The sequence below is a fragment of the Gadus morhua genome, chromosome 2, assembly GCF_902167405.1.
Source record: "Gadus morhua chromosome 2, gadMor3.0, whole genome shotgun sequence".
NCBI classification, from domain to species: Eukaryota; Metazoa; Chordata; class Actinopteri; order Gadiformes; family Gadidae; genus Gadus; species Gadus morhua.
The window spans coordinates 22188254-22215753 of NC_044049.1; the positions used below are offsets into that span (position 1 = coordinate 22188254).

Consider the following 27500-nt stretch of genomic DNA (forward strand, 5'->3'; position numbering starts at 1 on the left):
CTCATCACCTCTAAGAGGAGGATTTCCGACACCGTTTTTCCAAAGTTTTCCAAATTTCCAATACTGGTATCGGTATCGGAACAACTCTCATTCATAGCGCCTTACCTGGTTAGAACTGGTGTAACTGGGGAGACGGTCGCGTTGTAATGTGACTGTAAAACGGTTGTGGAGATGTCCTCGTCACCCTGTTTTGTGTTGCGTTGTGTGCAGCGAAGGAGGGGACGTTAGGACAGTGTGAGATCCCAAAGGAACCCCGCTACCCCGACTGCCAGAGCAAGGTGGACGTAAGTGTCGTCCCCCTCCCGCAGGCCGGCCAATCAGAGCGGGGCCTTTTCATCATGTGACCCTGATGCAAAGTCATGGTCCTTTTTGTTTGTTCTTTTTTCATCAGGAGATCTCTGTGATTGTACTTGACTGTGACCGTGATGAATCATTTAATATCTGTCTTTATCTTCACTTGATTTTTATCACCATTTCTATAATCATACTATTTTCTCTATTTTCCTAATCCTTTTATTATTGTGAAGCATTTTGTAACTTTTATGAAGAGAAGTCTTTTGTTTATGTTGCTCGTCCTAAACCCCCTTCCTGCCAGTGGATGCGGGCCCGCTGGACCTCGGACCCGTGCTACGCCTTCTACGGCGTGGACGGCTCCGACTGCTCCTTCCTGGTGTACCTCAGCGAGGTGGAGTGGTTCTGCCCCCCGATGGCCTGGAGGAACGACAGCAGCGCGCCCACGCACAAGCCCAGACCCAGGACACAGGTGAGGGAGCTGAAGCTGTTACAACCTGACCTTAATGGGTTAAAACCTGACCCTAAAGCGTGTTATAACCTCACCCTAAAGCCTTATCCGTTACAACCTGACCCTAATGTGTTAAAAACCTACCCTAAAGCCATAATCTTGTTTGTTGAATGCGCGTTACCTAAACTTCAATCTTTCTGCCACTCTAAATAATGAACTGCTGTATGGGCTTCTGATTGGCTGCTGGTATCGATGGCTCCGCCCTCTTTAAAACCATTTGCCACCCTATCTGCATGCCTCAGTTTGACTGGAACAGTCAGGCTCATGCAGATTGATACTGAAACAGCCTCACCCTCAATACTTCAGTTTTAACAATGAACTCCAGTTCCTCCCGGCAGGGCTAATGTTTATTCTGTGGCTGTGTTCTGGATCAATCTCCTCTGTTTCCTCTGTAGGCCTCTCTCTGGTCTCCTCCGTCCAACTCTCCCTGTTTCCCTCTGACTGAGCACTCGGTTGTCGATCGATTTGTAGTTTTGATGCTGATAGTGTTCTGAGCCCCAGCCTGCCCCGTCTCACCTGCTCAGAGGCCCAGCACTAAATGTATTTCACCACTGTGCGCTGAATGCTAATGCCTCACCTGCACCTCGTACACTGATACCATGACTTCCTTAGCACATTGTAGCATATAGCTAATCAACCCAAACCACTGCTTTGAAGAGAGGTTTCCCTCACTGGTTCTTTCAGGGTTTTGTTCTTTGTTTGGTAAATGGTAAAATGGGCAGTGGTGGACAAAGTACTCAGACCACGTATTTGAGATAGTTGAGATACCTATTGTAAAATATTACTCCAGTATAAGTGGAAGTACTCCCTTTAAACATCGACTTGATGTTTAAGTAAAAAAATATATATATTAAAGTACTTGGCTTCAAATTTACTTAAGTATCAAAAGTAAAAGTAATTTGGTGTGATGTAGTCACCCAAAAAAAATCGTAAAAAATAAAATAAACGTTAGCCTATATATTTTAATTTTGTATTTATATTTTTAAAGGCTTCTGAAATGCTTCATTTTTGCAATGCAGCAAACTGTTGATTTTGATGCTCGCTAAAGCAGTATTGTGCGTAATGGAGATTCCAAAGCGCTCTTCTTTGGTCAGAACCAAGAGACGTTTTTACACTCCCGGACTCTACACACACTGGTGGATTCTTTTTGATGTAGGCTAAATGCGATTAGACGCTCCTTGGTTCCAGGGGGGCGGTCTTGGGTGGAGGTGATGCTGCGTTGTCTCTACACCAGAGACAATAACGCAGCGATATCAACATGAGCAGTTCTAACTGGAGAGACGGTGAAATCTGCGAGCTGCTGACCATCATGGGAGAGAAGGAGATGCAGTCGCATTTAACAAAGACGTTGAAGGTGGTGCGATCTACGAGAAAGACGCAGAAGAACGTTCTTTACGAGGCTTTTGTCTGGATAAAAAACAAGTGGTCAGCAATATAAAGAATATGTTGGCATTTTTGCCCTTGTAAATAGTTAATCGCATTTGTAGCCTACTCAGACATGAACTCATTCTTGCATGCGGGTGTCTTCATTCATAAAAAATTCAAAACATTCGGGAGTATGCAATTTATTCTAAAGAGGTCAAGAGGTCAAGAGGTCTCTCCCGTGAACCAAGAAAGCCTGTGCCACGAAGAACGGGGGATTTTCGCCCCTCGGTTTTACACAGGCAATAAGGTGAAGTTTCCCGGCGTGCCAAGCCGCGAACGACCGGCTTGGCAGTGTAGAAAGGCCTAGGAGCGATCGCTGAAAGATCCGTCCTATATATATGCACCGAAACTTTTTATAATGCAACAGAATATTTAAAGAGCATCAAGCTATTCAAATCTCTACAATGCACAGATAATATAACAGTAAATTAGTCGGTCATTTGTATTAGTTTAAACAGGGATTTGATAACGTTTTTATTTAAGGACCACCCACAATTGTTCTGGCCCATCCATAACTGGAATCCTGACGCCGTGCCTTCTAACAACGCTCTACAATGTTTTCTGTTTGTGATATCTGATTCTGATATCATTTGAAACTAGAAAATGCATTTCCTGCAGAAAATGCGGTGAGTGCTGTAGTGCAAAGTGAGGTTGAAAATATGTTTTAGTAAAGCCACATAGATGTAAAGAAATGTTTAAAGGTGTGTGTGTGTGTGTGTGTGTGTGTGTGTGTGTGTGTGTGTGTGTGTGTGTGTGTGTGTGTGTGTGTGTGTGTGTGTGTGTGTGTGTGTGTGTGTGTGTGTGTGTGTGTGTGTGTGTGTAGGGACACAGCCACAGAAAATGTATGTTTCATACATGAGCTAAAATTCTACAACCCTCAAAATAGTCATGCATTTAATGATTTTCAACCTTTCATTTCATTTCATTTATTTATTACGGCTCACGGCCATAGCACATGGCATGGAGCACAAAATTCAACTTAAATCATTACAGACCAAAACAATGGTGCACGGCAAGGAAAAATAAACAAAAAAACATTTGGCCTACTTAAACAATGGCAGGACATTTCTCAGAAAGGCACCTGTTTTAGCAATAACCCCTGGGTTATTTGACCTCAAAAGCAAAATCAGTTTGATCTTAGATGGAGAATAGACATAATATTTTAGCAGGTATTTTTTTCTATAATACATTACGTTTACATTTTTACACTCAAAAAGCACGTTTTGCCTGCAACATTAATTTTGTTTTGATATTTTTAAATCACTGAACTGTTGTCTTATATATTTTTTTTGTTCTTCTGTTTTTGTTCTTCAACACCAGCTCGACTAAATATCATGAATCAAATCCCCTTACTACTGGCGCAGAGGTTTGATTGACAGATTTGATGGCCCTCCCTCGCCCCTAATTACTATTGAACAGGCAAGCATTGTTTTTAGCATTTAGCTTCGGGAGGTACACCTATATATGTAGTAATATGTAGAAAGCAGCTAGCTCTAGTTATATAAACAGGGGTCCCCAAAGACAAACGCCCGATGTATAACAATAATATTTCCAATCGATTAATAATTTTAACGAATATCGTAACTGTTTAGGCTTGACATGGTGTTAACTTTCTAGGTGAAATATTGAGGTTGTTTAGGCTCCGCGACTTCCGCAATAGTTAGCTGCAGGGGCGCAACTGCATACTTTCTGGGGGGTGTGCAGACACATAGAAGGCGCCCCCCCCTAAAATATCGGGTGTGCAGACCAATTCCACTGCAGAGTACTTGGAGGCTTTGATCTGGGCACAAATTGTACCTAAAACACACTCTGATATTGAATCCAAAAAATTATTTTGAGTGCACCAGGACAGATATCCGGTGGTTTTTTTTAGAGGCAGCCTTTCGAAGATGCTCTGCCAGTGTAACATCAAGCCGTGCTATGAGCTCAAGGATACCCAGAACATATCCATAGGATTTCCTAACTGGGCATTTCCCCCCCTCAGTGGCAGGTTTCTTTCTGCAAGGAAGAGTATGCAGGCGATCACTCGAGTCACAACACTTCTCCAATGTGCCTTTTCAGCGGCCATGGCTTTCTGCAATTTGCGATCAATACTTTTGCCTAGGCATAAGCGGGTTGCCAATTATTTCCACATCAGATAAGCATTAAGGTGATAACCACATGTTTCATGGTGCTTCAGTATTTTTGAAAGACGTGTGTCAGCAACTCTAGCTTCACCAAAAAGCTTACATGCAAAACAATAGACTCTGTCAGAACCTTTGGAGTACAGTAACCAATCCCGCTCCACTTTCTCTCCATTTGACAGTACACGAAAACGGTATGGTTTGGCAAAACACCTTTTACTCTTATCTGATCTTGGATATGGCCCATCAGAACATTTCTGTGGGTCATTCTCAACCATGTACTGCCTCAATGAGTCCCCCATTTTGTGTGGTGAAGGCCATTCAGAAGTATCTTCTGAGTTGCCCCTTGCCCCAGCCCTCTCCTCTGCGCCTCTCTGTTTCTATTCCTCTTCATCGTCATCTGGACCTCTCTGTTCCTCTCCCTCATCTTCACCTCTCTGTTCCTCTCCCTCATCTTCCCCTCTCTGTTCAACATACTCCTCAGTGGTGATTGACTCGCCATGTTTGCCTGCACTCATTTTTCCCAAAGGACACAGAGAATAGGTTGGTCAGCAGAAATTAAAACCATGGGCATTTCGTTTTTTATGGCCTCACTAATTTAATTATTCCTACCTGATGTCATCACTGGTCTACTCTATATATAGATTCCATCACCGACCTCATGTCTGTCTCCCTCACCCCTTGCCTGTGTTCTTCTCCACTAAGTCATATTGACAAACAAGCATTATTTAATAGCTTTGAATAAATTACACGTCTTGCTAATGCAATTCTTTCAATATAATTAATATTTAGGAATGAATCACTTGGTATCAAGTGGCTGTTCCACTTCCAACTAACACTAGACCAACCTTTCGCCTTCCCCTGTCTGTCCTGATTATTTCTCTCTCTTCGTTTCTGCTTTCTCTCCATCCTCACATCTGAATGCTATGAACTTTGTGTTTAGGAGGTTTCAAATATACAGCAGTCAAACTAAATAAAAAAAACAGATTTTTTTAAATTGTAAATGATATCCTTATTGGATACATACTATATGAACATGTTGGATCCAAAACCCCCAAAAAAAGAAGTAAAAACAGAGTTAAAAAATTATATTATTTTAATTATTACACAGCTCTTCTCAGTGCCGTGTAACGCTCTGTTCACTTGCATGGGCCTTCACAACTTCCGGCGGTGTCCTGTTCGCCTTGCCGGGGCTTTATTTTCCCGTGTTCTATACATTATCCATTACCTATGTAGACTAATGGCCGCCACATTCGAATCATCATACTTTTAAGGACAGGAAAATTATATTTTTGTCTCAACTTTATAACTCCGTTTTTACTGGGTCTATTTACATAAAACAAAGACTGGCATGGAGATTGAAGCAAAACAAACTAACCACAAACAAGTTCCTCTGTTTTTCTTGTCATGATCTGTTATATTGTAGGCTCAATTCTGATCAGTACACAGTTGCAAGACAACAGTAACCTGTCATTTTAGTAGTAGATTTAGCTAACCTGAATATTTACAAGCCTCTTCTTGATACACTGACATAGAAACGACTGTCTTTCAACCACTTTGAAAAGCTTTCTTTCATCCCTGCACACCCTTTCTCCTTCCCAATCTTTCTTTCTCGATTTTGTGACCCCGAGAGCTTTCTTCTCTGCCTCTCCATATTTAGGTACCGGTCATCAGATGACAATAACGATTCAAATGAAAACACTATGGCGCTCGCCTCCAGCGCAAGCTCGAGGGGGCGTGCACTCGAGCGCCGTGTGGGGAGGAGGAGGAGGGGGGAGGGGGGCGAAGGAGCGGGGGGTCGCCTTATCCGTGACGTGCCTCTGTTATTGATCATCATATCACTTACACAAACGCTGTTAAATACAGAAAATGCTGACTCAAATAATTGCACCTCCATTGCTTTGGCGCCCCCTCTAGTGGGGCGCCCCTATGCTCCGCATATAGTGCACTGCATACCCAATTTTTTCGCCACTGGTTAGCTGTGTCTATGGTCACGCATGCATGTTGGGGAAAGGAAATGTACGAAATGCAGTGGAGTAAAAGTATAAAGTCTCACAATATAATGGTACTCAAGTAAAGTACAGATACGCTAAAAAGTTACTTAAGTACAATAACAAATTATTTGTACTTTGTTACTGTCCACCACTGAAAATGGGCAATGGACTGCATTTATACAGCGCTTTTCAAAGCGCTTTACAATACTGCCTCACAATCACCCAATCATGCAAACATTCACACACCGACGGCGCAGTCAGCCATGCCAGGTGACAGCCAGCTCGTCAGGAGGATTAGTTAGGGTGAGGCGTTCAGGGACACCTCGACACTTGAGACTACCTTTATATGATAGTGTTAGTGATAGGCTCTGAAGTTTTGAACTTTTGGGGGGGGTATATTAACATGTGACTGCATACAAGTGTAGAAACAACACTGCCTCAAAAGGCTACAGTAGGCCAATTCTGTGGTAAAGTGTGTAAGGTATGACCAATTGTTTCTTTCCGTTCAATAGATAGAACTTTATCAATCCCCTGTAGGAGAAATTTGTTAATTTGTTTGTCCCTATAAAACAATAATGGTAAAAAAATAAATACAAAACATGACGGTAGCTCTAAAGTCAAACCGTCTAATCTGAAGGCTAAACCTCTCCCCTATTCACTTCCACCAATGCAAAGCTAACAGAAATGAGTAGGGGAGGGTGTAGCCTAACTAGTTTGTGAACGACCCAGAGAAATGCAACGCAAATTCAATGTGAACATGTATGAGGCTTTGTAATAAAATCCAGGACGATTTTGTCCCAAATTCCGCTCGGACACATTTTTTTAAAAGTGTCTCAAAAGAGGGCATGTCCGTGCCGTGGCGTGTGTTGTGCATGAGTTGAATTGCGTGTGTCTCACGCCGAATGCTTGAGACTTGACAGCCCTGTGTTTGTCACTGTGTAACACAATGCTACCACTGTAGCACGACGGTCACGGTACTTCCTGTCTGAGAGCCACTTCCCTGTCCCCGACCCCAGGCGGCGTTCCGCTCGGACATGGGCCCCCTGTTGGAGCAGGTGGGGGGGGGCAAGGAGTCGCTGAGCTTCATGAAGCGACGCATCCGCCGGCTGGGCCCCCAGTGGGCGTCAGCCGCCCGTCGCCTTGACGACCGCCTCCGCCACCTCGTGAGGGAGCAGAAAAGGGTGAGTGTCGATCCATTAACGCGTTCATCCATCCTTCTATTCACCAATCATTCAATCATTCATTTATCTATCCTTCCATCCGTTCGTCCTCGTATCGATTCATCCCCCCATTTAACCATCCATCTATCGAACCATTCGTCCATCCATTGTTCTAACTAGCCATTCTCCCAGTTTTCATTCATTTATCTCCCATTTTATCCTATGCCATCCCACACCTGAGTGACCACAACAATACACCTTGTTCCCAGGAGGGGGGGGGATGGGGGGAGGCAGAGGGGAGGTGGGGCGGGGATGGAGAGGAGGTGGGGGGGGGGGGATGGGGATGAGGCAAGAGGAAGCCATCCAACAACCCTGCCCCGTCGTTCCGTCTCAGCTCCGTTCTCTCGCTCCGATGTTGCACATCAGACGAGCTCCTCGGTCCCTGAGGCGCTGGGGTTTGTTCCCCCTCTGGAGCCGTCTTCCAGAGCGGGAGTAACACCAGTGGCTGCTCTCCGGCTCGGAGTTTGTATTCTCTCAGTCCGTCCTCGGAGCAGCTCCCTCGGCGGGCGAAGACTCGAGACAGGCAGGGGCCGCCGGATGGAAGTCAGCTTGCAGTCCTGACCTCTGCAGTGAGGCTGTTCGGTCGGCCCCTGAGGGGCCGCCAAGCCCGGGTCCACTCTGTGAAGGAGGGGGTTCTAACGCGGCCTCGGCACAGCGATACAGCAGGCAGTGTCTTGTTTGGTTCCTCCCTGTGTGTTGCCTCAGCTGTACTAGCGACTGAAGTTTCCCCAGTCCAGAAATAATGTAAATCTGCGGTGTGTTACTCTGCCCGTCGGTGAGAAGGATTCCCGCAGGTATGTTTGTGTCTTTCACCGTCAGAAAGGACCCCCCCCCCCCCCCCCCCCTCCAGGCTGACTCTGGACCCAAAGCACCCCTCCTCCCTAGTTGCTAGGGAGGAGCTGGAGGCAGTTGCTAGGGATGGGGGTGTCTTGGCTCCTCGACTGCCACGGTGACTAAAAGAATATGAGGCTGTTGTGGAGGACGGAGGGATAATGAATAGATGGAGCCGGGGAACAACAACATGCAACACTCAGGGATTTATTTCAAGTACAATCGCAGGCTTGAAAATATATTCTGTGTGTGTGTGTGTGTGTGTGTGTGTGTGTGTGTGTGTGTGTGTGTGTCTCTGCCTGCCTGTGTTGCTGTTGCCGTCTGTGTGTGTGCGTGTGTGTCTGTGTGTGTGTGTGTGTGTGTCTGTCTGTCTGCTTTGTCCAGTCGGTCAAATTGAGATCAAACTTGTGTATGTCGGTGTTTGTCTGCTTGTGTGTACGTGTGCTTGTGCCTGAGTGCGTGTGCTTGTGTGTGTGTGCGCGTTTGCTTCTGTGTGTGTGTGCTTGTGTGTGCACGTGTGTATGTGTGTGTGCTTGTGTGCCTGTGCTTGTGTGCGTGTATGCTTGTGTGTGTGCGTGCTTGTGTGTGTGCATGCTTGTGTGTGTGTGTGAGCTTGTGTGTGTGTGCCTGTGCTTGTGTGCGTGTGCGTGTGGGTGCAGGTCCATGCTAGGAGATAATGGAAGAAGAGGAAGAGGCAGCTATTATCTAGAGAGCATGTCTGCCAATCGATTGGCCGCGGTGAACCATAACCACACACATTTACTGGGACATTTCCACACTGTCAGGGTGTGTGTGTGTGTGTGTGTGTGTATGTGGGTGTGTGTGTGTATGTGTGTGTCTGTGTGTGAGCCCTGCAGGCCAACACATTGGGTTAAATCCTTTTTGTGATTACATCAATTGTCCTGAATTAACCTTGAAGTGTGTGTTCGAATGTGTGTTTGTGTTTGTCACTTGTATATATGGTGAGTGCACATGGTTGTGTCTCTACCAAATGTTTTTGTGTCTTTGTGTGTTTGTGTCTATTTCTGTCTATTTGTTGTGTGTGTGTCTTATGTTTGCATTTGTTTGTGTTTGCATTTGTTTGTTGCATATGTGTGCATGTGTGTGGTGTGAGTCTGCATGTATGTGTGTGCATGTGTGTGTTGCGATTCCTCCCAAACACCTCTCTCACCCCCCTTCACTACCAAACACTCTCCCTGTGGGACACAAGTGTCCGCATAACAGCCGACGTTTGAGACGACAGGGCTGTACTTTGTGTTGATGACAGAGCAGCGCGGGTACGATGGACGTGTGTGTGTGTGTCCCCGGTGTGTCATGGACAGGCAGCAGAGCGGTGGGTTAATCAAAGGGGGTGAGCGCTCAGAGCAGGTAACGTCCTCCACTGCCAACTCAGAGTGTGTGCTATTTGTGCGCTGATGTTGTGTCTGACAGCAATGGGTGCTGGTTTACTAACCGGTGCTTCCAGCACCCAACACAACTCTGAGCAGGTGTGTATGTGTGTGTCTGTGTGTGTATGTCTGTGTGTCTGTGTGTCTGTGTCTTTGTGTTTGTGTGTGTGTCTGTGTGTGTGTGTGTGTGTGTGTGTGTGTGTTATCTATCCCAGAGTACTCCCAATCACGTACGTGGCACGCACGTAGCACGTGCGCTATGCTACAAAAGTTATGCTACACACACACATCACAGTCACACACATGCTACATGCTATGCTACCTACGCTTTGCCACAAATGCTCGCTACACATGTGACGCTTTACACACTACACATGCTGGGCTAAACACAAGATAAGCTTGGCATGCTATGCTACTCTTCAGCGGCTGGGGGAGAGCATTGGGTTTCATCACCTCAAGCACCAGCTTTAGACACCAGAGGTTTAGGAGTGCATGTGGCTTTGTGCTGATTTTAATGTCGACGACACAGGAAAGGAAGCAGCCGATGCATTCACCTGTTTACCTCAGTGTACGGCGGAGAGGTCGGGGAAACAGCAACAACAGTTATTATCTCACCCACACTGAGCTAATTAGACTGTATTTTAATACGATAGGAGCAGCATTGTTCTCTGGAGTTATTAAAAAACGTTTTCCCCCACACCCCCCGCCCCCTCAAGACAAAGGAGCGTGTGGAAAGCCTGAGTTGAGCCCGATCTGATTTCATTAGGCGTTCTCTCGGATCCCGTGTGGTGACGGCGGCGGCTATCTGCCGGCGGGCGGGATCTCACGCTGCGCTGCCTTTTGATTAGACCCTGGGCGTGCGAGGCAGGCATGTACCACCCTACCGCCTCGTCCAGATCCGGCGCCGTCTGTCGCGTTGGTTTAAGGCGCCGTGAGCGCCCGCTAATCTCCGCTAATGTGGTCGAAATAACGTCTGGGAAGTGTGTCTGATTCTGGGTTGAAATGTGGTGGGGGGCCGGTGTGTGTGTGTGTGTGTGTGTGTGTGTGTGTGTGTGTGTGTGTGTGTGTGTGTGTGTGTGTGTGTGTGTGTGTGTGTGTGTGTGTGTGTGTGTGTGTGTGTGTTTGTGTGTGTGTGCATGAATGAGTTTACGTGCGTGTGCAGAAGTTTGAGAGTGTGTGTGCGTCTGTGTGTGTGTGTGTGTGTGTGTGTGTGTGTGTGTGTGTGCGCGTGTGTGTGTGTGTATGTGTGTGCATGCATGAAAGGGTTTACTTGCGTGTGCGCATAAGCATGCTTGTGTAAGTATCAATGGGTTTATCTGTGTGTGTGTGTGTGTGCGTGTGTGTGTGTGTGTGTGTGTGTGTGTGTGTGTGTGTGTGTGTGTGTGTGTGTGTGTGTGTGTGTGTGTGTGTGTGTGTGTGTGTGGGTGGTGGAGGCGGGATATAAATGAGCGATTGTCCAGAAGTTTGGTGATGATGATGAAGATGAGAGGGATGAGGAGGAGGATTATGATGGGGGTTAATTGGGGGTAATGGCAGCTTCAGTTGACGCTGATTACCGAATCTCCTCACTGTTGTGAAACTTATGAATAGCTTTTTCTGCAACTCTTGGTCAAGTTTTATTTAGACTCAATTTATTCTCTCAGTCTGCCTCGTCTTTCTGCCTTTCCAAGTCTGTCGCTCTTGCTTGCTCTCCCTGCTTTTATTTTCTCTCTCTCAATCTCTCTCTGAATACTTATGTCTTCCTCTATAACTCTCTCTCTCTAACTCTCTCTCTCTCTCTCGCTCTCTCTCTCGCTCTCGCTCTCTCTCTCTCTCTCTCTCTCTCTCTCTCTCTCTCTCTCTCTCTCTCTCATGCCCCCTCTATGTCTCTCTCCCCAGGTGCTGGTCCATGTGGGCTTCCTGACGGAGGAGTCTGGGGACGTGTTCAGCCCCAAGGTGCTGAAGGGCGGTCCGCTGGGGGAGATGGTGCAGTGGGCCGATATCTTCTCCGCCCTCTACGTCCTGGGCCACGACCTCAAGATCTCCGTCTCCCTCAAAGAGCTGCAGGGGTACGTCCCACCGCCCCCACCCCCAGCCCCCCCCCCCCCCCCCCCCCCCCGCCCCCCCCGCCCCCGGGTCTGGTCTCTTTCTCACTCTCACAAATAAATTTGAATTGGAAAGTGACATCTAAAATAAGTTGTACATTATTAATCCCAGACAGGAAACTGTCAAAATACGTCCACAAATGAGGTGTAAGGGTGTGTGTGTGTGTATGTTTGTGTGTGTGTCTGTGTGTGTGCGCCAGCATGCGTGTGGGCCTGTTTGTGTGTGTGTGTGTGTGTGTGTGTGTGTGTGTGTGTGTGTGTGTGTGTGTGTGTGTGTGTGTGTGTGTGTGTGTGTGTGTGTGTGTGCTTGCTGGGTTATTTGAGGGATAGGACTCCCAACACACCACCAACTTTTTATATTGTTGTCGAACAAATGTTTGTCCATGGGTGCATGTTAGTAGCGTAGGCCAAATGCTACGCTACATGAACAACAACACTGCAACGACTGCGCTCTGTTACATGCGTTAATAATTGATGAATTGATTGCATTTGTACAGTGCTTTTCTCGTTACTCAAAGCGCTTCACTGTGTGTGTGTGTGTGTGTGTGTGTGTGTGTGTGTGTGTGTGTGTGTGTGTGTGTGTGTGTGTGTGTGTGTGTGTGTGTGTGTGTGTGTGTGTGTGTGTGTGTGCGTGTGTGTGTGTGTGTGTACACATGCTACGCTCCATACAGAACATTAGGCATGCTAGGAACACAACCCTCTCCATGCTACGCCATGCTACGATACTACCCTCTCCATGCTAGGCTATGCTAGGGACGCTACCCTCTCCATGCTAGGCTGCTCCTCCAGTGGTCAGCACCTCAGACAGCGTGCTTCGACCCAGGGCTGATGATGATCAGCAATTACGTTTTCACTGTGTTCCCCCGGGGGGCCGTCACAACACCGGCACGCACACGCACACACACACACACACACACACACACACACACACACACACACACACACACACACACACACACACACACACGCACAAAAACATACACAAACAAACAAACAGAAACTTTAAACACGTGCGCACTAATAAACCTGGACAGGTGTTCATAATACACAAACAACAGTTCCTGAAGATCACACACAAATGAACACATAAGTCCACACAAAAACCCGCACGTGCACACATTCATGCACCGTAAAACACATACATGCATACATACCTAAATACAGACACACACACACACACATGGAAACCTTGGATACAAAACTTCCGTTTCGCAAACTTCCGAACCCAATTCGTCGGATTGATCTCTTCCACACTTCACACTCCGACTGGATTCTTCTATATTCCTTTCAAACCAAACAATCAAGTTCATCGGATTCTTCCGATATGAAACGTCTTCTGTCCTCAACATTCCAATTCCAAAATTCTAATCGGCAAACACTCCGACGTAAACACTCCAATTCTTCCTATCCAAACCCAATTCCGACTGAACATTCTGAACACTCCGAACATTCCGAACCTCCGGAGTTTCTAGAAGGTTCTCCGCTAATTGGAGAGCTGAATGCTGGGCACGCCGCTGCATAAGACAGTGATCACCAGCGGGTTAAACCAGCTTTGTTTTGGTTGTCTTCTAGGTATTTTCTCAATTAGTTTCCGCGTCAGTAGAGCCTGACAAACTTTCCAAGGAACTTGTGCCAAGGAAAGGTGGAAAAGAAATATTTTTGTTTTGTTCGATTTAATTAAGCGCTTTGAGAGGACGTCTGAGGGCAGCGGGCGGTCGCACACCGCGGCTGGCAGCTGACGTGTCCGTCCTCAGTCTGACGAGGCAGGCTCACCCTCAGAGCTCCACAAGGTCCAATATACCGGCCCCCCTCCGGGGCACCTTAATACAGGCTTCTTGGAGCTCAGCGTGTATGTTTGTGTGTGTGTGGTAGTTTCTGCACTCATACATATATATAAGTATATAAGTGCTTTTGTTTCCAGCTGTGTGTGTGTTTGTGTGTGTGTGTGCATGGTAGTATGAAATGTATTGTGTGTGTGTGTGTGTGTGTGTGTGTGTGTGTGTGTGTGTGTGTGTGTGTGTGTGTGTGTGTGTGTGTGTTTGTGTTCATGGTAGGGTGAATGGTAATGTGTGTGTGTTTGTATGTGTGTGTGTTTACTTATATATGAGTATATAACATTTTTATATACATTTTTTTCAGAAGTGTGTGTGTTTATATAGAAGTGCAAGGTGTGTGTGTGTGTGTGTGTGTCTGTGTGTATGTGTGTGTGTGTCTATCCCACCTTCCCTCCTGGGTCTATGTTGTGGTTCTAGATGGTGTGTGTGTGTGTGTGTGCGGGGGAGGGGACACTATTAAAGCCTTATTGCTGCGACTTGGTGTGAAAATGAAATGTTTTGCCTCAGAGAAAATATAATGGAGTTGGGGAATTGAAGGCTCAGATTGGATCCATCAGATTCCCGGCTCATGCAGCTCCCGGCTCACAGGCAAATTGGCCTTGGGCGTCCAATCAGAGCGTCCGCTCAGAGTGGGCCGCGTAAGTGGCCGTTAAGATGTGAACACCCATGGATGTCTTCCAGGGTGCTGTTAATGAACACACAACATGGAGCTGCTGGCTCCTGGACGCGCACGCAACCGCACGCACAAAACACAACCATGCTTCTGTCACCAACACACATTTCTATCACACACACACACACACAAGCACACATACTGCTCTCTACAGATAGACCACACCAGGAAAGAAACACACATAAATCCTCCACAAACCCACACACTCCCATTCTCTCTTTCTCTTTTATGTGTGTGTGTGTGTGTGTGTGTGTGTGTGTGTGTGTGTGTGTGTGTGTGTGTGTGTGTGTGTGTGTGTGTGTGTGTGTGTGTGTGTGTGTGTGTGTGTGTGTGTGTGTGTGTGTGTGTCATCGATCCCTACAGGCTAAATCTATTATTGTGACCTGAACCTGTGTTTCATAAACAAGGCTCTCTCTCTCTCTCTCTCTCTCTCTCTCTCTCTCTCTCTCTCTCTCTCTCTCTCTCTCTCTCTCTCTCTCTCTCTCTCTCTATAGATTGATAGGGAGAGGGAGCTGAGATAGGAAATTAAATCAAGGGAGAGTCGAACAATGATATAATTAAAAAAGAGTAATCTCCACAAATGAAACAGCAACACAACCCTTGAATAGTAATTCAGATCTGAAAAGATGTGTTTTCGCAATGGAAACCCGATTTTCAAAAGGATTGATTAATGGTTCTTTGTTTGATAAGATAACAAGGCTTTTTTAAAGGTCGCTGTTGTATTCCTGTATACAAACATTTGGAGAGAGAGAGAGAGAGAGAGAGAGAGAGAGAGAGAGAGAGAGAGAGAGAGAGAGAGAGAGAGAGAGAGAGAGAGAGAGAGAGAGAGAGAGAGAGAGAGAGAGAGAGAGAGAGACCTTTCGAGATGGTTAAAGAGAGGGCCACTACCAATATCCGGACTCACAGACTTTGCTGCGCGTTCTCACGAAATTATTAAAGATGAACTGAACTGAAATTTTAATTTTAATTGATATAACAGATGTATTGTCTGCCTTCTCATTGGTACAATAACTAAAAGGGCTGAACTTGCTAAAAGGGATTAAATTGTACGGTGAAAGTGTTACAGGGCGCCACCATGTTGGATTTCAACAATCAGCTACGTCACTGGCATGGTAACCTACTCCTACTCTGTGGCTCTAGCAGCCATAGCAGGTAATGAGTCAGGCTCTGAGGCTCGCTGAAATAGCTACGGAAAAGCAAATAACCAGGTCTACAGGAAGATCATCTTATTGCATCGCCCCTGGCTGCATTAATGAATTATATAGGGCCAGGGCAGCTGGGGTAATCATACATTTCCACAGGCTACCTTTGAATAGGAAACCAGCCCTTAATACATGGCTAGCAGCCTTAAACTAACCCTCCAATGTCAATCCGCCCCTGTCATGTCAATCTCCACAAGCTAGCACTCCGACCTTAAAGTGTATAAACTATTACTCCGATGATATCACAGATCTATGTTTCCAAGTTGCTAATTAAACCACGGCGGGTCTGTAAACAGAAGTTCCACAAATGTCCCTTTCTACTCACCCTGTTGTTCGCCGACCAGCCGATTGCTGATGCAGAGGGAGTTAAACTCAAAGAAGAAGTAGTTTCATAGTTAGATGTATCTGTGCAATATCCATCTGTGCAATATACATCAACATCCACCAGAAAGTAAACATCCAACATCCAGCTAAACGTGACACTTGTGAATCCGCCTCGCATCTATGCTCATCCGCGGGTGTATCTCCCAAAGTCCATCTAACATGTCTTTCAGGTCCACCCGGAGCCGATTTTTTTGTGAAACCATGTCTTTAATAACCATGTTATTAGGCAGATAATAAACCATGTTCTTTAATAGGTCCATGTTCCTAGGGTGGTTTCAAATAAAAACGGACCTATGCGGTTTTGTGTTAGGATTCGTGTGGACGCCTGAAGCGACGTTAGAGTTGCGTTGAAAGATACAGGTTTTTTTTGTATTATTTTTGCAGCTTTAAATACAGCCCCTTAGTCAATTTAATTACTAACTGTACATCAAAAAGTATTTCTACTCAATCTAAAAGGTTAAACAACTATCTCCTCCTCGACTTGAATGTTTTTATACAGCACGCAGGCTGGATGCACGCAGGCTTGATGCGCTCCACTTATTTTTGTGGAGAACCAGCACCTTGAATATGTAGGTACTACAGCGTTTGTACAGCTCGTTGCGTTTCCGCAATGACGCCTCGTTTCCACATACGTACATTCTCGTATGCGATCCAACCGTCTCCGACCGAAAGTCCATTCATTCCTATGTGATTCTCCGTAATGTCCGTTTTTCCTCCGAGACTCCTCCCCTCCGTAAAATTTCTGTCCGGTATGTCCGTAATATCCGTTCAAAAAATTTAACTTTCGCCGTCGTTTTACGGAGATACCGTATGAAAGATTTATGCTTTTCACAAAACATGTAAGTACCTGGCAGGCCAAACTCCTCGCCGATCTCTTTCCAAGCCTGGTTGGGTTTGTTTTTATCTCTGTATATGTCGATCCTCATGTTCCAAAGTACCGGTCTCCTAAAACGGCCATTATCATACGCTCCCCCATCTTTTGTCCGTAAATAAATTCATGTCCGTACGTAAAACACTAGCGACTCCTTCCGTAAATTTACGCAAGCACGGATACGAAAAACATACGTATGTGGAAACGAGGCGTGAGTCTGTCTTTACGGAGATATTCCTGAAACGCATCAAAGGATATCGGAGGGGGAATGATCGTTTTCGCCTTGTTGCTACATGGGGCGCTCCAGTGTCTCCGCTCCGACGTCCCTTAGAGAGAGCATGGCCACCTCCAAAATATCTCTCTCGCCGTACAGCATCCGTAATGCCCTATGCATGGTTATGCAACCTAATCCCACCAGTAGATGGTCAAGGTTGACCGGGACCTCTCAGCAGCAGACCGCTTCAATGGCAGTGTCCGTGCTCCGGCAGCACCCACACGCACACCAGTCACACCAGTCACACGATCCGAAGGTGGAGCTGGAGCCTGAAATTGATCCCTCTCCACCGGTTGGCAGTCGGACACTACAGGCATGTCCCTCTCAGGCTCAAACGTGTAACCAGCCATATTAAAATCACTACTTTCCGGCATGGAGTGTAGAAGACGTTTGCGTGTCTGCAGCAACGACCTAGTCCTACCATGTCAGTGACGTCATCGGCGCTCTAATACTAAAAGACGCACTTTCTTTTGTTGCTAAAAAAAGCTATATATAGATTTTTTTAATATATTTTTAAGTGTAATTTTTTTTTAAATGGTCATAACTAACACGTTATTGATGTTGATTATTTCAGTTCAGTTCATCTTTAAGGCTTTAGGTACGACGGAGTATTAGGGCCACACATGAAGAAAACATTTTTTTTAGCCGCGACGAGATTAAAGTCAATTTATCGACTTTAAAGTCAACATGTCAACATTAAACTCGAACTGTCGAGAATAAAGTTGAAATGTCATGTCGACTTTAATCTCGACATGTCGAGATTAAACTCGAAATGTCGAGAATAAAGTTGAAATATTATGTCGACTATAATCTCGATTTGTCGACTTCAAAGTCGACATTAAACTCGAAATGTCGAGAATACAGTTGAAATTAGTTGGGAGAGAATGCAACCGCTCCACAGGGCCTGCACTGAATCCAATGGCTTGTGTAGATAATTTGGCAAAATTGTATTTCAGAATCGGGTTTAACAATAAAGAGATCCTCGCTGTTTTAGCGCAGAACCACAGTGTGGTAATTAGTGTAATGACGCTGAAAAGGTTGTGCGGAAAACTTCGTCTGTTCAGGAGGAGGATTCATACAAACGAAGAAGAAGTGGCCGTGTTCATGCAAACTGAACTGGCTGGAAATGGGCAGACGCAAGGATACAGATAGTTGCACCTCTGTGCAATACATAAAGGTTATGTTGTGTCGCAAAATACAGCAAGACAAGTGATCAAGATGCTTGATCCTGAGGGTGTGGAGCAAATGCGTGCCCAGCGTCTGAGGCGCAGGCAATATCACAGCAAAGGTCCGAATGCACTCTGGCATATGGGTGGGTACGATAAACTAAATCCATACGGCATTGCCATCAGTGGTTGCATGACGGTTTTAGTCGCTATATTGTTTGGATGGAGGCCTACACCACAAACAAGGACCCCAGGGTTATTGCCGACTACTTCGTGTCATCCGCTGCACGCTTGGGAGGATGCCCGGAGCGTCTGCGTGCTGACAGAGTAACGGAAAATGGACACGTCGAGATTAAAGTCGATATGATGTTTCAACTTTATTCTCGACATTTCGAGTTTAATGTCGACATGTTGACTTTACAGTCGACGTGTCGACTTTAATCTCGTCACGGCAAAAATAAAAAAAAAATAATGTGTGGCCCTAATACTCCGTCATATTTAGGGCTGTCCCAATGTCGAATTCCAGAGTGTGTGAGGGTTTGACTTCACCTAAGGGAATTACCCACAGTTCAAAGCGTTGTGACGTTTACCGCGGAGACCATAGGGAAATCCATAAATTAGGAAGATAAACAACAAGACGATGCTACTGACAATGTGCGACCAGATGGGAATTTCTGCCTTTTTTTAGTGAGCCGGATCATTTGGATCAGCTCACCAACAAGAGCCGGGTCTTGTTGGTGAGCTCCCAAACAGCTCTTCATATTACTAATTATACCTTTTATAATTCAGCCAAAAAGAGCCTGTTCTGACTTATGATTAGTAGCCTATGTGTAGGCCAATAATCAACTAATTCAATAAAGCCTTTATACTGAAGTATTCAAAAGTAAAAAAGAGAATTCCCAAACCGGCAAGTGTCAGCAGCATCTTTGTCATTAAACGTTGCCAAGGTAACATGTGCTCTCGTGAAGTGCTGTTCCAATCCCATCTATACCTATCTGAGCCCATGTGGTCTCACGCACTCACTCACTTAGCACCTGAGAACAATTCAGTCTGTGAGTCCTTTGTCCTTAGTCCTCAGGGCTCACTTTGGGATTGTGCCAGAGAGAGATAGAGATGGTTAAAGAGATGGTTAGAGAGAGAGAGAGAGAGAGAGAGAGAGAGAGAGAGAGAGAGAGAGAGAGAGAGAGAGAGAGAGAGAGAGAGAGAGAGAGAGAGAGAGAGAGAGAGAGAGAGAGAGAGAGAGAGAGAGAGAGAGAGAGAGACCTCTCGAGATGGTTAAAGAGAGAGAGATGGTTAAAGAGATGGCTAGAGAGATAGAGAGATGGTTAAAGAGATGGCTAGAGAGATAGAGAGATGGTTAAAGAGATGGCTAGAGAGATAGAGAGATGGTTAAAGAGATGGCTAGAGAGATAGAGAGATGGTTAAAGAGATGGTTAGAGAGAGAGAGATGGTTAAAGAGATGGTTAGAGAGAGAGAGATGGTTAAAGAGATGGTTAGAGAGAGAGAGATTGATAGCAGCAGTAGTAGTAGTGGACAGGTGGATGGATGGATGGGCCGATAGACAGGTGAATGGCCAGATGATCGATTTCTTTATTTACTGGTCTTTTTGGCCTGCTCCCTCATCAATTGTTGATCACCTTGGAGACGGGGAAGGGGGGAAGAGGGAGGGGTGGCATTGACAGCTGTCACTTCTCCTCAGTGATTTATCCCCATCGCTGCTCAGAGCATCGCTGGTCAGTAGCAGCTCCGAGAGGGAGAGGTGACAGAGAGAGTGAGAGAGAGTGAGGTGGACACAAAGGAGAAGAGGCTTGGTTCGATAACTGGGGGCTAAGATAGATGGGCTGTGAATTCAGGGCTAAGATATGTTGACAACAGGGAACTATGCTAGAGAACTATGAGCTAAGCTAGTTGTGCTGTGAACTACAGGCCTAGCTAGAAGCCCTGTGAGCAGTGGCAGCTGGTGATATATATATTTTTAATTTAATAGATTTTATTTCCTGTATTCTGGTGCATTTTGGGGATAGCCAATTGCACTACCTTTTACCTATTACCCACTATTTATTCAGATTCATAGCCTACATCCTGACTGGCAGGGCCTGGAAAGCTTACACTGCATACAGACCTACTTTTTGGCCATTCCACCTGCCATTGCTATTTAACCCATTGTTGTTATTCTGGTATTGAGACAAATCATGATCACTGTCCTATAGCGTCCATTTTTTGTGAGTCTCAATGTCTACTTCAAACGCAGTAGACATATGGGACAGTTGCTTAATTTTGCTTATATGCTACAGGCCGAAAGACTAAATTAATATGTAACTTACTTGCTCCTTTTAAGTATAACATTGCTTGGGGAGTCCAATTCCTCCACTGAAATGGGTGGAAACCAAAGTGCTTACAGCTCTCGGACAGTTAGCGATCTATCTCTTCTCTACATGTATGTGTTGCGCGAATGCTGCTGAGGGAGGTAACCTACTTGATTGATTCGCTGAATTATCCAATCCTGTGGTGATAACAAAAAAGAAATGCAATACCATTGGCCTGGGGCGCACACTGGTGCGACCCGAGGGCGAATTTTCGTACGACAATGAAAAGCTGTCTCTGCTTGATAGAAAGCAAAAAGTTAGCGAGCTTACATCCAACGTGGCCAGCGCCCCTGACTTGGAGGAGGGCTTTATTTCGAATGACCAATAACTAGCCTAGCCCAAATCATTGACGTTCAGACGCATATAAATGGTTGCTGGCAGTGACAAGTACGGTCTAACACACAATTAAACAAGGATAAACGCTATGTATTTTTGTTGATTTATTTCATATTGCTTATAGTTGATTAATAGTTGGCAGATATATTCAAGTGAATATTTCACAGAGAGGCGGCGCCCTAGCGCCCTCTATTTACCCAACGCCAATTGCAGTGAGCTACGGGCTAGACTAGCAGTGCAGTGAACCACGGGCTAAGCAAACAGCTCTGTGAACTACGGGCTAAGCTAGTTGTGCTGTGTACTCAAAACTTCACTAGCACTGAGGACTGACTGCTAATACAGAAGAAACTGATAACTGAGGGCTATGCTATAAGCATTGACGCCTGAGACGTATTCTTGTAGTGTTGACAGCTGAGAACAATGCTAGTCGCAGCATCAACCGTGTGCTACGCCAGTAGCGCTGTCAGCAGATGGCTAAGTTAGCTGCGGTGACAACCCTGAACCATGCTGCTAGCGCTGTCGACAGATGGCTAAGCTAGCAGCAGCCAGCGGAGAACTGTTCAGTGGTCGCGCCGCAGGGGCTACGGCTGTCAGTAAACTTTCAGCGCTTTTCTCCACTCCCTCCGCCCACGGAGAATAACACAGACTGGAGACAATGAGGGGCAACCAGGGACGGACAGGCAGTTCTTCTCACAGAGTCGCTGCTGTGCTGAATGCCTGACATATTTACACTGGTATCAGGCAAGGCAAGGAAACTTTATTTAGCACTTTTCATCCCCGAGGCAGACTCAAATTGCTTCACATTGAAACTAAGTCGTACATTAGAATATAATAATACAATTTAATGCATAAGTAAAAGAAAACAAAGGCAAAGGTTAAAGAAATTGCAATGAGTTTAAGATTTAGCAGAAAGCTAAAGCATACATTAAAATGAAGTAATAAAATAAATAAAGGTATGATAGTCCAGCTGGCAGGCTGGAGGTTCGTAGATTACAGCCATTGTTATTTAGTTGAAGACATTGGATATAGAATCGTTGGAATGAAGATTTATTCTCTTTGAGAGACTTCATTCTCTTTGAAGAGTTTCCCGCAGTAGTTCAGAGATAAAAAGATAAAAAGTTATCTGTGGTTCTTACTTACAATTCTATATTTTCTATTTGATGATACATGGACACTTGGAAGAGGGTTTATTTTCCTTTCTTGGTATTGTAAATTTCTTGTTCACAGTCTTTGAAAACTTGTAAAGTTGCTCGAAGATTTCCTCCCGATTAGTGGATTTGTTTGGCAGTCGTTCTCCATTCCCACGATGGGAATGTTCTGGAATTCAGTCGCTCAACGGGCCGACTCTGTAGACCCGATCGGAGCCTCAGGTCTGACGTTTTACGTTGAGGTTAAACTAATGACAATATTATGTGGGAATAATAGCACAGCTGTCCATTGGATTCACTGGTGTCACTGCTGTGGGCTGGTGGTCTCCCCTCCCCCCCCCCCCTTTCATTCACACATTCACTCATTCACACATTCATGCTCGCATTCACACACCAACAGATTGCCAGGATTTCGGTAGGTGTAGGGGTTCATTGTTTTGCTCTGAGAGATGGGTTGTGGAGGGGGAGGGAGAAAGACCACAAGGGGGAGAGGAAGAGAGAGAGGGACCGGGGAGAGGGAGAGAGAGACTGGGGAGAGGGAGAGAGAGACTGGGGAGAAGGAGAGAGAGACTGGGGAGAGGGAGACTGAGGGAGAGGGAGAGAGAGACTGGGGAGAGGGAGAGGGAGACTGGGGAGAGGGAGACCGAGGGAGAGGGAAAGAGAGACTGGGGAGATCGAGAGAGAGACCGAGGGAGAGGGAAAGAGAGAGACCGCGGGAGAGGGAGAGAGAGACTGGGGACAGGAGGGAGAGAGAGAGGAGAAGAAAGGGACCGCGGGAGAGAGAGAGAGAGACCGGGGGTTCGGGGGGGTGGGGGTGAGTACCTTTAAGCATATTCACTTCGTAGCTTATGGTCGATTAAAAATGCATCTCCACCTGTGCTTCTGCTGTGCAACATGTTTTTACCGGCTCACAGCAGGGGGACCTATCGGTCACAGGTCATAAATACATCATGTGTTCTCCACACGATCGGGTTGCCATAGAGACTGGTACGTCAGTTTGAAGAGCGGTTGGTCCGGTGATCCATCGTTAAACGTTGCCTGATTATTGCCGCTTATTGTAGACTAATTATAGCATTGATTACGAACTATAAAGTCTTTAGTTTAACCAAGATGAGAGCTGACCGCTTGAAGCCGTTTTCTGTTGGTTTTCTGTCTTGGCTTAGTAAAAATGAGTCATGGAGCTCTCAAAGTGATTAGCTGTTTACTATTTATTCAGTTGGCAGATGCTGATCCAAAACCACTACGCATGAAGACGTTCTTCATGTCTACGGTTTAGACCAAAAATCCTCCAGGTAGGCTGGAGACGTTAGGCATTGAACCCAGTACCTGTCAGAGGGTCTGCGTCTGGATGCTTCTGCTCCTGTCGGTAGGTCGGTATGGAGCATATACCTTTTATGGTAAACGGCGCCGTTCCTCGTGTTCCGTAGCAGACGGTTTAGGCCCTATAGGTTCAGGGTATATCGAGCCCCTTTGAGGCGGGGTTCCGGTAAATTAGCAGGTGAACCTTTCAGGAGCGGGGATTTTCCCTGTTCACTCATGCAGCTACGTACTGGAAGATTGAGCCATCACACATGGCTGAGCAATGCCGGAATAGACACAGACACACCCTAACACGGCCGTACCGGCAGGGATATGCAAATATCGGGAGGTCTTAAGCAGGAAAATGACCGTTGCAGATTTCCCGGAATATCCATCCCTGTTCCTGTAATGGGGCTGGAGGTTGGACCCAAGAACAGCACAGACAGAGACCAGCGTTGGAACACAGTTCAACAGTTTTATTGTCCAAAACGGAAATCCAAGCTTACTGGAGACAGACAAGGGGCGAGCAGGCAGAGGGGTTAGGGACAGAAGGCTGTTCGGTTTACCAGGGCAGGGGCGACCAGGACGGGTCAGTGACAAGCAGGGTCGATGCCAAGGAAGCGATCCGGGAAATAGTACAAGAGAGCTTTGCATGCTGCTAAAACAATCTGGCAGAGACTGAGGCCACGTTTATACGTAGCAGGGATTTTATAGAAACGAATATTTCCCCCCCCCTCCGTTTTCAAAAATAACATTGTGCACACATCGTTTTCAAAAAAGTTGTCGTTTACATCAAAACACATAAATACACCGTCAAGCGCAATTAAAGCCATGCAAGCCAATCCGAATCCGCAGAATCAACAACAACGAATAACACAAGCGTCTTCCTGTAAGAAACAAACTGTAAACATAGGGCGCTCATATGACGTTAAGCATTTCCTGGCGCATAATGTGACGCTTCAGAACCTAAAACCCTGTTTCCCCCCATTGACACGACAACACATAACTGGCGTTTTCATAAATCTCCACTTTGGCCGGAGTTTTTAGAAATGATCGTTTTCTGTGACAAAAACTGTGTTTTCGTGTTAATGAGAGGCCAAACCGCGTGGAAATATCTGCGTTTTCCCTTCATGTAAACGGGGCCTGAGTGGAAGGAGTGGGTTTAAATAAGGTGAGGGAACACAGGTGAAGGTGGTTGCACTGATGAGGTGGGAGTGGCAGGCAGGTGAGCCGGAAAAGTACTGGCAGGGCTGAGAGTGGGACGGAAAGCCAGGAGTGGATCATGACAGTACAGAGCTGGCAGTAGGACGGAAAGCCAGGAATGGATCAGGACAGTTCCCATTCACACATGACCCCATACGGGGTACATACATTTACTGGGACTGCATGTCTGAAAGGGGTTAGGGACAGCATGACTGGCTTACTGCACTGTGGTTAAACAATGTTGTCCTAGAATTCAGTTATTGGGCTGGGAATAATGTTTTGTATGGAATAAATTTGAAAACACACATTCATAATTTATTTGCTTGTATGAAAACCAATTCTGCTACTTTGTAACAAAGTCAATACAGCCTTCAAAGCAAACACAAGATTGAAAAGACCTGCAACATGATGAATTGCACCGTGTGTTACATGACGTAAACACACATACACACACAAACACGCACACAAACATACACACACACACACATACAAACACACAATCAGCACCAGTCTTGCATGTGTTATTCTCAGAGATTGGTGGTACAGTCAATAACGCACCGGCTTGCAAATCAGTCTCCGTTTGTAAGCAGCGAGCCTTGAAATTAATTCAGACGCGTTGGTTTTTAGAGGCTTCTCTGCAACAGTCCTCCTCTCCTCCTCGTTTATGGAGAGTCAAGGTCAGGGGCCGGCACAAGTTACAGCGTGGGAGCCGAGAACTTTAGGGGTCGTAGAGTTACTTTACTACAGTTATATTATTTTGTGTGTTTTATTTTCACTTTATTTTAGTCAAAGTATTGTCTGTTACCGGGGTCGGGCTTAAACATCTTAAAACCGACATCAAATCAAATATCTGCTGATCTTCTTTGTGTGTGTGTGTGTGTGTGTGTGTGTGTGTGTGTGTGTGTGTGTGTGTGTGTGTGTGTGTGTGTGTGTGTGTGTGTGTGTGTGTGTGTGTGTGTGTAACATAGGAATGTTTGCTGAATGAATGAGTAATGTGTTTGTTTGTGCATGCATGTGGATCTCTGTTCTCTACTGTGTGTGTGTGTTTGTGTGTGTGTGTGTGTGTGTGTGTGTGTGTGTGTGTGTGTGTGTGTGTGTGTGTGTGTGTGTGTGTGTGTGTGTGTGTGTGTGTGTGTGTGTGAGAGTGTGTGTGTGTGTGTAGGCAACAGTGTGTTGAACAGTGTGTTGGACAGTGTGTTCAACAGTGTGTGCGACAGCGTGTTGAACAGTGTGTGTTCAACAGTTTACGCAACAGTGTGTGCAACAGTGTGTTCAACAGTGTGTTCAACAGTGTGTGCGACAGTGTGTGCGTGCTGTGTGTGCGTCCAGTGTAAGAGTTAATGTAGAATGATTAGAATGCTTGAACGTGTTTTGACAGGGACGTATTGATTCGTGGGACAAACTTACGTGTGCGCAGTACCTTTGTGTGCGTGAGATGAAGGGACGGAGATGAAGGTCGGAGGTAGGGAGGAACAGAAGAAGTGAGGGATAGATTTAGAGAGTGGTGGAGGAGGTGATGGAGGTAGAGGGAGGGAGAGATGGAGGGAGAGAAGGAAGGAGTGAGGGATCATCTGAGAGGGATAGAGGGAGCGAGTTACGGAGGTATGGAGTGAGATAGTGATGGAGGCAGAGCAAGAGGCAGAGGGGGACAAACCTTTAGGCTACTGAGATGGGAGGGGATGAAGGGTTGTCGGTTCATATCTTGAACAGATCTCCCATCCCTCCTCTCTTCCTCTCCTCCTCCTCTCCTCCGCAACTTCCATCAGCACCTGTCTCCTCCTCTCCCGCTCTCCACCAATCACCACCTCCCTCCTTTCTCCACTCCTCCTGTCACTTCCTGTCTCCTCCTCCACTCCTGCCATCACTTCCTCTCCCCTCCTCCTCCCCTCTTCCCGTCACTCCCTGCCTCCCCCTCAACTGGTCCTCCTCTCATCATCCTCCCATCACCAGCTGCCTCCTCCTAACCTCCTCCCAAACCTTCACACCACCCCTCCATCTAGTGGGTTCTCTACGCAATAAGAGGAGAGCTCTACCGTATCCCATTGGTCAGTTGAGGGAGGGAGGGAGGGAGGGAGGGAGGGAGGGAGGGAGAGAGAGAGAGAGAGAGAGAGAGAGAAGGAGCTGTGAAGGGGCTGATGGAGGTGGTGATGGATGAAGAGATGAGGATGAATGATGAATTAGTGGTCCTGGTCATTTGGATACGTGATGATGTGGACCGTACCTGGGCTGAGAGTGTGCTGAGTGTGTAGTGTGTCGATCTTATTGTGTATTGTGTAGTGGGTAATGTATAGTGTATAGTGTGTAGTGTGTAGTGTAGTGATCTTGGGGAAGATGTCGTATTTGACGGACAGGTTTGGTTTAAATGGCTGACGGGTTTCTGATGCAGTGTGTCTCAGTGGCCGAGCGGGAAATAAGAGAATAGCTCATAAACTGGTCCAGTCTGGGGAACACTGAATCTCCAACCGGGGCCTCTGATTGTCTGGTTCTTTCTCCGACATCTTCAGCCTCAGCAGCTGGTTGAGCTCATAGAGCAGATGACGCTGAAGAGAGCTGTCACACACACACACACACACACACACACACACACATACACACACACACACACACACACACACACACACACACACACACACACACACACACACACACACACACACACACACACACACACACACACACACACACAAACACTCTCTCACTCAAGGAAAACACATCCATCGAAGGTTTACATGCATGGAACACACACAAACATACACATACACACACACACACACACACAAACACACACACACACACACACACACACACACACACACACACACACACACACACACACACACACACACACACACACACACACACACACAAACACTCTC

The 27500-nt window shown here is 46.2% G+C and overlaps 1 protein-coding gene across 1 annotated transcript in view; it reads left to right on the forward strand.

Annotated features, from left to right (window-relative positions):
* Positions 1–27500, forward strand: part of LOC115557070 (alpha-1,6-mannosylglycoprotein 6-beta-N-acetylglucosaminyltransferase B) — an 80210-nt gene that overhangs the window by 30006 nt on the left and 22704 nt on the right. The window contains exons 5-8 of the mRNA XM_030374654.1: positions 211–284; positions 596–763; positions 7361–7525; positions 11662–11831. Of these exons, the coding sequence (XP_030230514.1) occupies positions 211–284; positions 596–763; positions 7361–7525; positions 11662–11831 (577 nt within the window). The remainder of the gene's footprint in view (positions 1–210; positions 285–595; positions 764–7360; positions 7526–11661; positions 11832–27500) is intronic.